Source organism: Dipodomys ordii, unplaced genomic scaffold (genome assembly GCF_000151885.1).
Source record: "Dipodomys ordii isolate 6190 unplaced genomic scaffold, Dord_2.0 Scaffold100, whole genome shotgun sequence".
NCBI lineage: Eukaryota > Metazoa > Chordata > Mammalia > Rodentia > Heteromyidae > Dipodomys > Dipodomys ordii.
The window spans coordinates 3,709,528-3,723,813 of NW_012267316.1; the positions used below are offsets into that span (position 1 = coordinate 3,709,528).

The 14,286-nt window shown below is 38.0% G+C and overlaps 1 protein-coding gene across 1 annotated transcript in view; it reads left to right on the forward strand.

Moving 5' to 3' along the window:
• The first annotated feature begins 2,985 nt into the window (after positions 1 to 2,985).
• Positions 2,986 to 14,286, forward strand: part of Arhgap28 (Rho GTPase activating protein 28) — a 162,504-nt gene continuing 151,203 nt past the window's right edge. The window contains exon 1 of the mRNA XM_013027159.1: positions 2,986 to 3,169. Within this exon, the coding sequence (XP_012882613.1) occupies positions 2,994 to 3,169 (176 nt within the window). The 5' untranslated portion in view covers positions 2,986 to 2,993. The remainder of the gene's footprint in view (positions 3,170 to 14,286) is intronic.

The following is a 14,286-nucleotide window of genomic DNA, read 5'->3' on the forward strand; positions in this document are numbered from 1 at the left end:
GGGATAAACATGACTTCTACAACGATAAGGTTAGGGATGAATTTGGTTTATCCTACTCAGGTCAGTATTCATTCTTTTTTGCTGCAGAGTAATGTAATTGAATATAGGATACTGAGTTTTATATTAAATAATACGCAACAAATTACCTTTGAAGAAAATGGATGAATAAGTACTAAAACATATTTTGGCCTCAGGTTTTATGTTTGATTTTAATTTTTGTATATGTGTGTTAGCTTATACTCAAAGCTTCCCACTCTTGCTTGGCTTTTTTGTCTAAGGCTGGTACTCTACCACTTGAGCTATAGCTCTATTTTCAGGATTTTGCTGTAATTGGAAGTAAGAGTCTCTTGGATTTGTCTTCCCAGGATGGCTTTGAATTGAGATTCTAGATCTCAGTGTTTTGAGTAGATAAAATTACAGGCTTGAGCCATAGGTGCTGGGTTTGGTTTTAAGGTTTTAGTTGAAGCAGTGTGGGCATATATCAATACTTACATTATTTTGTTATGTCACATTTTAAGAAATTAATGTCATAGTTTTGGTGCATTTACTTAAGGTTTAAACCCAGGACCTTGGGCATGGTTAGGCATTTGGTGGCTAATTGGAAATAAGAGTCTCATAGATTGATCTGGCTGCAAACGTTGGTCCTCAGATCTTAGTCTCCTGACTTCTTAGTAGCTAGAATTACAGGTGTGAGCCACCCTGTGCACATTTTGAAGAATTTTGAAGAAAATTTTGGTAAGTGCACTAATACACTTTTCTGTACACTAATGCTTGGTGTTTTTATTTAAAGAAGTGGTATGTTCCATCTACCTTCTTAAGTTTACGAAGAACTAATGTACAAAATTCAACATAAGTAAATGGTAGGCCAACAAAACATTTTTTTAAAAGCATTCTGAGTGAATATGATTTTTCAACGTTTGAAAGTGCAACAAAAAACAAATAAAATAAATGACCCTCTCTTGATCGAACCAGCATGCCATAAGTACCACCTATGCCTTTGGTGCTTCTAACAGTGAAATGAATGGCATGTCTTCATTTTTGAGATGAAGAAACAGATCCTAAGATGATAAGTGGCATGATGCAGGTCACCTTCCAGTAAGCAACAAACTTCCTTCCCTTTCCATTCCACCTAGACAGGAGAGATGATGTCACCAGCAGCAGATAAAAGGAATTGTCACCAGTGTATGAAAGTCATGTGGCCTCTTTCTAGCATATGTGAGATTAACTTTTTAATTGGTTATAAGAATGTTGTGGGGGAGAATGTTGTGAAGTTGCCCTGTGTTGGTGGCTCACTCCTGTAATCTTAGCTACTCAGGAGGCTGAGATCTGGAGAATCTCAGTTTGAAGCAGAAAAGTCTGTATGACTTCATCTCCAAAATAATCAGCAGCCAGGCTAGAGGTGTAACTCAAGTGTGAGAGCATCAGCCAAGCAAGCCTGAGGTTCTGAGATAAAGCACCAATACTGTCAAAAACAACAGCAACAACAAAACCAAATGTTGTGAAGACAGGTTCAAAAGGCAGAGACAGAGGTTACATGTTTTCTCTAGTATATGGATGCTAAACCTAAAGATAAACATAGGATCATATACATGTATGTATGTGCCTGTGTGTGTCACATATATAAACACTTTGGTAATTGTAGGAATATATAAAGGGATTTGAGGGTAGGGGAAAGAATATTAGAAAAAGAACAATACTAAAATCATCTGTGAATGAAGATGGCAAAATGTAACTCAGTGAAAGTAGTTGAACAATCGGAAGCAGGATAGATGGGAAAATGAGGGTAAGTGTGAAATACATATATGAAAACAGAGCAACGAAGCTTGGTAAGATTGTTTTGGAAAGCAGGGGAGGGAAACAAGAGAAAGGAAGAAAAGGATGAATCAGATCAAGGTACATTGTATGTGTACATTGACATATCAAAATGACCACTTCCCAGCCCTCCCCCCACAACCAATACTTGTAAGAATTGGGGAAGGCCAGGGTACCTGGTGGTGCACGCCCCAGAATCCTAGCCACACAGAACACTGAGGTCTGAGGACCACAATTTGAAGCCAGGCTGGCAGGAAAGTCCATGAAACATGTATCTCCAATTAAGTAGCCAAAAGCCTCAAATGGAACTGTGGCTTAAGTGGTAGAGCATACTAGCTTTGAGCCTCAAAACTCAGGGAGCATCAACAACTCAGGGCCCTGAGTTCGAGCACACACTCAAAAAATAAATGGGGGAAGAGTGTTGTGTTTCCATTTATGTCATATTAGCTATCAATCTATCTAGATAGATAGATTCCACTCTCTCCTCCAGTTAAAGACCCCTGGACACATCATCCATTCAAGCCCCTGGTAATCTGGTCTAGTTTTCAGAGAAACGGGAGCGCAGGACCTGTCAGTGTGGTCAGGAATGGGTAGGGGAAAGGGACATAAGAGCGAAGCGAAACAGTGTTCCCTTGCTGTAAAGAGCTACCTGACCCGACAGGAAATCACAGTTATCGTAACGTGACTAAGTGAACCGCAATGCGGTCCGCGCTTCGGTTTCTGATCGGAGTGCTTTAAATGAGAGCGTGTCACGTTTTCTTCCTTTCTCCCCCGGAGCCCACATTTCAGGTCTGGCCTCACTTCTGGCGGCCAGACAGGAAATGTTCCCAGGCACAGGATAAGCCTATTTGCAGAGGGCAAAGGGGTGGGGTGAGAAAAGGGAAGAAAGAAACAAAAGAAAGAAAAACACCAACTTCACTCGGGCTGGAGCTAGGTGCCCCCAGCCGGTCTCCAGTTTCCTAGAAGGAGGGATCCGCCGCCTCTCCCCGCCCTGTGGGGGGCGTGGTCCTGAGTGTATGCTAATTACCTCGCCCAGTGCCAGTGGGTGGAGTCTCCACTGTATGCTAATGACTCAATGCGGGAGGGGCCAACTCGCCCGGCGCGCGGGGACAGCTGTGGGAGAGCCCCTGGGCACCGGACGCGTGGCCGGGGTGGTGACAGGCTTCCCGGCGCGCCGGTCCATGCTGGTCCCCGTCTTTGTTCTGGGGCCAGCGCGGAGACATGCGCGGCTGAGGATGGAGGTGGAGGACTCCGGCGGGGTGGTGCTGACCGCCTACCACTCGTACGCGCGCTCCCAGCCGCCCAGCACCGAGCCGCGCTGCGTGCCCCGGGCCGCCGCCAGCCACCCGCTCAGCAGGTACTGAGGACTTCCCCCCCGGGGCGCCCCGCGGGGAGGGGCCGCGGGCCTCTGCCCGGGCACGGAACTCTGGTCCCTCGTTTGTTGGGAGAAGTTTTCCCGGACTAGAATGACTGAGCCTGTTCTTTGTATTGTCCTGGTGGGAAGTAGGAAACGCACCCCTGTCCCCCAACCCTGGGCCGAAGTCGTTGGCCAGCCTAGGCTAGAGGTGGACTTGGGTTCTTGGCACAACTTTATGATCAGTGAGAGGTACACCTCATCTCTGTCGAAGACATCCGTAAAGTATTGGAGAAATCTCAAAATACCAGCTCAGATGAAACACAAAATGAAAAACTGAAAACCCGCTACAATTTTAGTGTCACTTCTAAGAGCTTTTCTAGAATTCGTGTGCCAGCTGAGCTAAAGGGTGGATTGAGATTCTCCAAAAAAGTAAATCTCACTATGCTATTAAAAATAATCTTCTTTCTAGATGTTAAATGTCATCTATTTCGTCATTGCTACTCTAGACCCTATGCTGTAAGGGCAATTATGATTTATTTCTTTCAGGCACAAGAGGAATACAATCACTTGTTCACAAGTTCATTTTAGCTTTAATAAATCAGGGCTCTGAATTGTTCTGTGTTTATCTCTTTGATAAGAGATCAAGGCCAACTAGACTTCCACTAACTATATGAAAAAGTTTAGGTGGCTAGGCCAGAGTGACAATAAGTGAAGTGATTTGATACCTAGCTTATCTGTAGGGGAAGTTTTGTTTAAATGTGACTATCTGCTGTAGATGTCTTATTTCCAAGTGGCCAATTTGAGAAGTGTGTTTTTATTTCATCCCATTTATTTTCAATGATTTCATTTCTCAGTGATTTCTTTTCTCATACTTTTGTCTTTCGTCATGTGATAAGATTTACTGCTGTCTCCTGAGTTAAGTGATTTGGGATTTTACTTTGTAGACTGTTCTTTTGGCTGATATTCATGCTGGAACAAACTACATTAACATGACATCTATGTTGAGTTTTTCTATCAAAGAAATTATTGTTTCTTCCAAGAGAGAGCAGGATGAGTCAAATCACATTTTTATATAAAGATAGGCATTAACACATGACTTCCAGCAGTAGGAGTTTTATACATATTATTTTAAAGGCTACTTGAACATACAAACTCATAATTGTCTTTAGGATGTTTTCTCTTCAAAATCATCATCTTTATTAAATTATGAATGAATTAACAGATGCAAACAGTTGGATGAGAAGCATGGGGCAGGTTTGTGCAATTTTAAATGAAAGGTTCTGTCTGGCCTGTTTATAAGTCTCAGCAGCTGTCTAAGAGCACTAGCCAGATATCTGAAACTACATCCGTTTCCAAAGCAAATTGGAAGAAGTTTTTTATGAGCTCAGCATGTGGTCTTGTGGAATGAAAATACATGAGGGCAGGAGGGTTGCATGTCATGGCTAGTTTTTTAATGGAACATTGCCAGTTAAATTTATGTTGTCCAGTTTTGGACAATGCCCTGCACTCCCTTTAGCAGATTTGTTGTTGCTCAGCCTTTCATGAAGGAGATAGAGAGGGGAGCCCTGGGGGAAATAGCCTAATTCCTTGGTCCCAAGTAAAAGCACTAAACTAAAAGAGGTTCCTGTATTCATAAGGAGCCAATAGACACCACATCATTAATCATGTGTCTGAGAACAGAAATAATCAGGCCCAAGTTATTAACCTTTGACTCACAAACTACTGATCAATACTTCCTTTCAAGCTAAGAAGTAAGATGGTATTGTTCTTCTTAGGAAAAAAGCACTCTTTTTCAAGAACATCCTTTCCTTTAAATTGCTTACATATTTGTAACCTATTTGTGGTGTACTGACCAAGAAGCTGTAGAAACTTGGTCTATGTCTGACTTTCTAAGTACAATTATTTTTTAGCTCTTGGTAGCATTGATTGAAATCACACTCTTTCCTTCTTACTTCCCAAGTCTCTACTACACCTGACTTGATGCGTTTTTTATATTTTTGGTGTATTTCTCTTACTAACACTTTAATGTTTCTACTCCTGATCCCCACCTCTACATTTGGTCCATTTTTCCTCCTCTGTTGTAGTCCAGCTCTCCAGAGCAGTATCTGGTATATTGTAACAGCTCAATAAACAATTCTTGAATAAATTAATGAATTCCTCTCAAAATTATAAAATGGCCTAAGATTAGATAGTTTTTTTAACTGCTGAAATCAGACTATTTTTTGTAACTCTATATGCAAGCAACATGTTAGACACTGGATATGCAAGTTAATGAGATAGCAGTAGGTGAAAAAAGATGAAATAAGTAGCAATATTTCTAAATCAGGAGACAAGATATAAATCTTTATTTCCAGTTCTCATGAATATGCACCAAAGGATCCAAGAACCCTAGCAATTTCTTTTGAGCATACACATTTCATTTTGCCAAAGGCTAATACATTGTGCTCAAAGCCAGCAGAATATACTGGGGGTCAGATTGCCATACCTTGACATCAAGTACACCCACTGTTATCCTGTGGCTTTGAGCAGTTGACTTGGGCTACTTACAATATTGACTGACCCAAAGGAAGCACCAGATAGGTTTGTTAACTGTGTTATGGCCGCTGTCACTGTGAATCACAGTTGGTGATGTCAAGAGGAAAATAAACACTTTGGTTCTTGTATTTCTATCAGGGAATGGGAACATAAAACAGGATCAAAATATTCTTTTTTTTTTTAGAGTGAAAGGGACAATTTATTTAAATCTGAGTTTTACAGCTTCCATCTCATCATTTGAAAGAGTTTGAGGGATCAGTTGTCCTTATCTCCTATGATAGATTGTTCAGTTTCATTCATTATGAGTCAGAATGAGTGAAACTGTTTCAAATCACATAAATGCATGGGCTTATGAGGGACTTGTGGGTTGATAGCAGATTGTAGGTTTGTTGATAATAAGTCATCCTGGATTTGGATTCTTTTTTAAAATCAGTATGCACTGTAAATAAATTAATCTTTTGATCTTTAACATACAGATTAGTCTTTGTCTTCTGGAAGTTTAGCAACTTAAGGACAGTTAATGCTCCTTTGTTCTTCTGATTTTGCTTTCTGTGTTTGCATTCTGCTAGAACACTTAAATTACTGCTTTATTTCCTTTTGTACCTCTGGGATATTCCCCCTTCTGTGTTTCTTTAAGAATTTTTTGTTTTCTACAGTCTCTCTTACAATATTCCTTAATTTTAAATAGTGTTCAGAAATGGATTGACTCAATGGTCAATTTTTACAGTTAACGTTATTTACTCACATTAGTTTTATCTTTTTGAGTTTTTTAATTAAAGTATTTTTAAAATTCTATTTTTGCTATGACTTCTAAGAGGTTATGCTTTCAACATCAAGTTTTAGTTTGTTTCTTGGTATTAGCAGGCAAAATACTAGATATCCTCAGTTCTGTTAAATTGTTGAAGTGTCTTTAGAACCATTATTTTTAGAAAGGATAAGCTTCTATGCAGAATCCTGAGAATGTTGATGTACATCCAAAATAATTTTACTTGTAAAATGAGAATAGTTGAACAAAAAGCTGATTTTTTTCCAAGACTTTGCTTTGTTTCTATACAAATAATTAGTTACAACATTTGTGGGGGTGGGCATAGGGGAAAATGGCCATGATGATTTCTGATGTTAATCTAGTCATATTGTAAACTTCCTGAGAGAAGATAAAAATAGAAGAGGAAAAGAACCAACTCTTCCTCCAAAGCAAATATAGACAATAACCAAGGGTATCTGAATTTCTCATGCTAAACATTGTTTCAGCTTTGGTGAAGGAGATATGGTTTCCTAATCCCATAACTATGCTTTATAATGAGAATAATTTGATGAAAATTATAGGTAATTAGGAAGTCAATACTTTATTTTGAAGAAAGTTGCTTTTTAGTGATGTTGTATTTGCTTTTGGTACCTTCCTGTGTTGAAATGAATTAATCTCAATGGATAAATGTCTAACTTTTGTAAATTTAGACATTTATATAGGCCTTCATAAACTTATGCATACATACAGAAGGATAACAAATGCTGGAGAATAATAGGGACACTTAATCTGTAGGACTCAGAACTAGTCATGGAAATGGAGTTCTTAGGAGAGAATGGATATTTATAGGTCATTCTTTATGTTATGGTTGAAAGGAGAGTTGGTGTCTCTGGTTTCATTTTAGAGAAAGGCTCCTGCTGAGTATAGTTGCCTCTGTATATAGGCCTGTTGAGTAACATCTGGCGTATTTCCTTTCATCCTGTCATTTAACTAAACATTTGGCCAGTTACAGTATCCATTTTTTTGTTGTTGTTGTTGCCAGTCCTGGGCCTTGAACTCAAAGCCTGGCTCTATCCCAGAACTCAAAGCCTGGCTCTATCCCAGTGCTTTGTTGCTCAAGGGCTAGCACTCTTACTGCTTGAGCCACAGCTCCACTTCCAGCTTTCTTGGTGATTAATTGGAGATAAGAGTTTCACAGACTTTCCTGTTCATGCTGGCTTTGAACCCTCTGATCTCCGCCTCCAAAGTAGCTAGGATTACAGGTGTGACCCACAAGTGCCTGGCTAGCATTATTCTTTTAATCTGCTCACTTCTCTCTGATCATTAATCCTTAAAGTGTTCACTAAAGTTTGGAGAGTTCTAGAACTACCTTCATATAGATGATGATTTTCTTCTTGTTATTTTGACATCATTTGAAAATTACAGGAAACTTGTAAAAATAAGTTTTCCCAGTTGTCAGCTTCTTAAATAATCCATTACCCATGGCCAAAATGAAACATTAATCCTGGCATACTTTTATGAATTAAACTCTGTGTGTGTGTGTGTGTGTATACATACATATGTATATATATAGTCAGTTTTGGGGCTTGAACTCTGAGCCTGGCCACTGTCCTTGAGCTCTTCAGCTCAAGGTGAGCAATCTACCACTTGAGCCACTTCCGATTTTTTGATGGTTAATTGAAGATGAGTTTCACAGACTTTCCTGCCTGGGCTGGCTTTGAACTGTGATGCTCAGATCTCAGCCTCCTGAATAGTTAGGATTACAGGTGTGAGCCACGAGTGCCAAGCTTAAACTATATTTTTATTTTATTTTACCAATTTTCTTGTTAGAAATGGATTTTTCCTGTTGTAGGGTCCAAGATCTCACAATAAATTTAAGTATGTCCCCTGAGTCTCTCCTAATCTGTGACAGTCCATCCTGTTTTAACAACGTTGGCACTTTTTGAGGACTGGTTGATGGCTTTGTAGGATGACCCTCAATTTGCATTAGTCTTCTTATTAATTGAGGATACACAGTGAATTAGATGAAAAGTTCACAGAAGTTAAACTGTCATATCAGGGTATATAAAGTCAGTATGTCTTAATTATGTCAGTGTTTGATCACCTGGTTAAAATGATATCTACTAGATTCTATACTATAAAGTTATTATACTATAAAGTTATTCTGTAACATAGTTACTATTTTTCTTTGTAATTGTTATCTTCAAGGAGATACTATGCAAATATCCTCATTCTCAAACTTTCTTTTACTCTTTAATATTTGTAGCTCTCACAGCAGAATTTATTACTGTTGATATTTTGAGGTAAAATTTTCTTTCCCCATTTCACTTATTTTACAAATGATAAAATACCTATCATTCTTTGTGATGTTTATATTTATTTATTTTCTCTTTCTTGGGTGGTAGTGGAGTTAGAACTCAAGGCCTCATTCTTGCTAGACAGGTTCTCTTCTGCTTGATCCACACCTCCAGCCCCTTTTTGCCCATTATTTTCAAGGTAGCATCTTTTTTAATGCTTTGTCAACAGCTCCAGCTCTCCACCCTGGGGCTCCCCCATATCACGGATGATGACAGTTTGATACCACAGTGTCCAGCTCTTGTGCCTCTCCTGTAACTGAGATAAAGGGCACATGTCACTGCACCAAGATATTGATTGGGATGGAGTCCCACAAACTTCTTTGAGTCCAGCATGACTTGGAACCTCTATTTTCTGGATCTCTACTTCCCAAGTAACTAGGCTTGAACTACTGTACCTGATTGTTACTGTTTTAGGCCTTCACACTTACAAAATCAGCCAAAGGCAAATAGATATCAGTAATCACTTTCATATTCTTTTCAGTGTTGAAACAAAATATAATGAAATGATTCAGTTTTTGCCTAGATTGATTTCATGAAAATTATAAAACTAAATTCCCTGCTTTTCAAAGTTGCTTGCTATTTTTGGAAACAAAGTTTTATTAAGGATTTAAGAGAAAAATATCACAAAGTTGCTGAATTAAGTACTTCATTAAGAGAGTATAGCTCTTAAATCCACTTTGCCTGGGGAGTATTACTGAGACTATCTTATTTTTGTAGAAGTATTTTGGTGCTGGATGGAAAATATTTTCCTTTTACTAGAGTTCCTGAGATGATAATTGAACATCTGCAAATGTATTTTTAAGTAAACATTTCATTTTGCATGTTTTCACAATTTCTTCTCAGTCCATTCTCAAGCCAATTTCATTAGTGGTATAATTGCTACATCTTATTTCTCTATTCTGTGGTCTCAAGGTATCAGTACCAGTTAAGAATGAGAGTAAAATGTTAAATTGTAAAGCAAAAGAGGTGAATAAAATATTGTCAGATGGAAATTTTAGCAATGAAACTGTAGATTTTGTATTCTAAGCCTCTAGAGGAAAATACAAGGTCAAGCATGTTCTGTAATAATGTAGAAATTAACCTTTTCTTAGTGACTACCATGAAGACAATGTTATCTGAGTTAGAATAGCAAAGACACCTACTAAAACATGTAAGTTTGCTTGTCTTAATGCTAACTAGCTTAGCATTGGTATATTGTTTTATTTCTTATATAACTTAAATGATTATTTATTGTTGTTATTTATCCTTTATATTCAGCCAACCTTGAAAATCTTTAACAGGGCCTTTAAAAAAAATTGTTACTGCCGGGTACTAGTGGCTCACACCTGTAAGCCTAGCTACTCTTATCTCCAATTAACCACTCAAAAACTGAAAGTGGTGTAGTGGTAGGTAGAGCACTAGTCTTGAGCAAAAGAACTCAGGGACTGTGTCCAGGACCCGAGTTCAAGCTCCATGACTGAAAAAAAAATTGTTATTTGTATTGTGCTTTGTAATTTACTTTAAATCAGGTAACCAAGCTTGTATATAAAGACACTGCTTGTCAAAGAACTGCAGTGTATATAATCTTTTGTTAGAGAATTTGACAGCTCTTATTTTTATTTCTTTTAAAGATTTTTGGTTTCACAGTTTTCAGTTTCTTGCTGCATTCTGGTTTCTTGAGTTGATAAGTGTTGTATAATGCAGTTATCACAAGAAATTTCTTGTGTCTGTTTCTTTATGATTGCAGAAGGATTTGGATCAAAACAAAATCATATGTGTATCCAAAGCCTTCCAATTGCTTTATTCTATAAAACAAGAAGAAAATAGTAGACTTTTTTAAACTCTCTATTTATATCCTTTAAAAAGGAGGTTATAGCACATTCTTTGAGTATCCAATGTGTTTTCAATAAGCGAGTATTACAGATAAACTATTCATTTGACAGGCATTATAAGTGCCATGTAATTCCAAGAGTGGGAGAATATATACTAAGCCTCACTTAGGGACCAGCTGTATGTCTCATGTTACTCTTAAAAACTAATGAGGTCTACACATTCCAGTTCTGATCCCTTAGATGAATGGATGGTGACTGCACACAAACACTACACAAAGGGCAGGAAGGAGAAACTGGAAACCAAAGATAAAGTGGTGTGTAGTCATTTTTAAACTGTCAAACACTTTAGATTTATTTGTACTATTTTAGTCATTCTTAGTTGTGGTTCTGATTATCTTTCATGAAGAAAGATTAATCTTCATATGTATGTGAAGCTTTGTAGTTAGCCACAAACTTTTCTTTTGTACATCTGTAATATGTAGAGACAATCCTTTTCAAGTTTCCTGTTCAGTATTTGTTTATGAAAATCAGTCTTAAAAGCACTGGCCAGTTCATTTGTCTTTAAACAAACACTCATCAATAAGATTGTCTTTACACAGAGGTCCATCAGTGTGTTTATGAGATTTTTGGGGGTGGGGTGGGGAGTAAGTCCATTATGTAGCCTATATTGGCCTTGAACTCTTGATCCTTCTGCCTCAAGTCTTCCCAGTGATATGATTACATGTGCCACCATACCTGACTTGCATTTATAGTTTTAGAGATTGGTAGAGAAATCTGACAGGTGCTTGTAAAAATATAAAAACTCAAAATGGCATAACAAATAATAAGATACTTGATTCTTTCCTCTTCATTTTCTCTCTCTTGCTACTACACTGAAAAAGTTCCCATAATAGCTAAAGTTACTATGTCATATTAAAGCCATATTTATAAACAGAGATGAGAAACAAAAGAGAATAAATGCAGTCCAAGAAGTAAAGTTAAACTTACTTTCTGAAGGCCTCTTTGACAACAGTAGCCAAAATTGTTCTCCTCTACCACAAAAACTACAGTCTACATCTTGGGTAATTAGTCATGCATTACTGACCTGTGATGTCAAGTAAAAAAAATAAAATAAAATAAAAAGGACCTAGCATTACTGAGAGCTTACTATGGGGCAAGCATTATGCTAAGAGCCTGACATCCATTATCCCATTTAATCCTACCAACAATCCTGTGACATAGGAAGCAACTCAAGCACAGAGAAGTAGCCCAGGACCACACAGATACAGAAGCTGATGTTCTTATGTTGGTATTCTAATCCTGTCATGTTATTTAACATCTTCTGGATGTACTGTTTTTCAGACTCACTTTGGTTATAGGTTTTCTGAGATAAAGGACAGAATTGTTAAAGCCCCATGAACAACCAGCAATAGCAATGTTCACATTATAGATGTTATACTCAGTTTTACAAACATTTCTACTTTTTAAGAACAAAATCATTTATTGAGTAAGCAAAAATAAAGCTACTTTCTAGCTCTAATTTGCTTTGGTGTAATAATTCCATCTTCACTGAAAACCAGGTATATCTACTACTTGGCTGGTAGTAGCCCAATTCCACACAATTGCTATCAAGCATTTCTATTCTATTTTAATGAAGTAAGTATAGAGTGTTTTAAATATGAATGAATACACACATTTGTCTGAAAGCTTTTTTTTTTTTTTTTTTGCAGTCCTGGTGTTTGAACTCAGGGCCTGGGCACTGTCCCTGAGCTTCTTTTACTCAAGGATAGCACTCTACCACTTGAGCCACGGCACCACTTCTGGCCTTTTCTGTATATGTGGTACTGAGGAATTGAACCCAGGGCTTCATGCATGTTAGGCAAGCACTCTACCACTAAGCCACATTCCCAGCCTTGTGTTTGAAAACTTTTGTTAACAGTTGAAAAAGGTTCATTACTTGAGTCTCCCCTTTCCTATTGAAAGCTATTTTCTTGCCCTTTATGAGGTCTCATTTAGGCAACAATATTTGAGAAGATTTGCTAGAGAAAAAGTCATTCAGGTTGACCAAGAAAGCAAGAGCAATCAATAACAGGAAATCTATGGATTTTTAAAAATACTTTTTTAGTGGAAGGAGGTAGGACTGTTTTAATCTTTTAATCCTTAGGTACATTTCTTAGTAGCTATATCTTAGAAATTTTGAATGCCATTTTATTAATTTCTTTTAATGTGTTTTATAACAGGAATTTTTAATGGAAGTTGATAATGCCCATAAAAGTTGACGGGATCTTTATTTCTTTGAATATTCAACCAAGTTTTCATCCTCTTCTGATTTGAATACAACCAAGAAACCAAGTTAGATTCTAGACTAGGATTTTGTGGAAATCAGTTTTGCTGTAATTCTCACTCAGAAATTTAGGAGAAGACAAGATAGGTTGTAGAAATCTGAACCTCTGTGCCATTCCCATTGTCCACAAGCCTGAATACAGCCCTTACCCATCAGTAATGTTGGGACCATGGATGGCTTCAAAGATTTCGTTTAGAAGACTAATTCTGGGGCCATCTTAGTCTTGCCTTGAATCTTGTCGAAGGGCCAGAATCAGAATGACCTCTAGGCTCTGGCTGCCTGTTTCTGACTGCCCATATTTATCTTTCAAAGTATTCAATTTGATAAACTTTTCATCTTAGGACAGCAGAACTTCAGAGTGTAGATAATCATATTGATTATATGGAAACAGCAGTCTGGCCTGCTCTGTTAACTGGCATGTCTTTAGGGGTATCTTCTCCCTGTCTTCATCCATCCAAGAAGTTCATATTGTCTAGAGTGGTTTACTATAGTTATTTGCCATTTGAACTCAGCTTCATGAAAATCAATCAGAAATAAAGCATAATCTATGTTCCATTGGGAGACGCCATGACAAAAAAGCATCTTTCCCAGATGCTCCTAGGGAATAACCACCCTGTTGAACCAGATGAACTTCCTTCATCTCACCTCTAGTTTCTTGCTCCTGTCACTACAGCAGGCCTGTCATGGGCTGCCATGCTTAGGCCAACAGCAAGGACCACACAAAGAGGGAAAATGGGGAACACCAAGGGCACAGAACCAGAGATGGTGTCAGTGTTGAGAATGGCATTTCCTTAGCTTCTTTCTCAGACCTGTTGCTGCTACCTCGGCTTGTTATCTTCCCTGAGTTACTCAGAGAGTATGTAAACAGACTTGCTATGACTTTTCATTGGCATCTTAAAGAAAAACATTTACTGACCTCAATAGAGTAAGCAATTAATGGGGGAAAGAGCTGATCAAAAGTTTCTACCAATTCTGTTTTGAAAACCAGAGGATGCCTGGTAATTTTTAACATACTTTAACTCCTCTCTTTTTTCATTTATGTAGCTCTGGGATTTCAAGGTCGACTTGGCACGTATTTTTTTGTTTTTGCTTTTGTTTGTGTTTTTTTTTTTATAAAATCCAAATTGTGCTTATTTGCAGAAATCCTCTCACACTGGGGCTCCCACTATGCCAGTGGCTGGCAGCATGTAATTGGAAAAAGCAGGCCACGCACTATGTGATTAAAGCTGTGTCATGCTTTGTGAGGTGAAGAGTTAGTGCCAGCTAAAACAACATGACTCATTGCTTAGGAGAAGCCCAAATGAAGCGGATTTTGATTATACTGATTCTAAACAAACATGATTCTC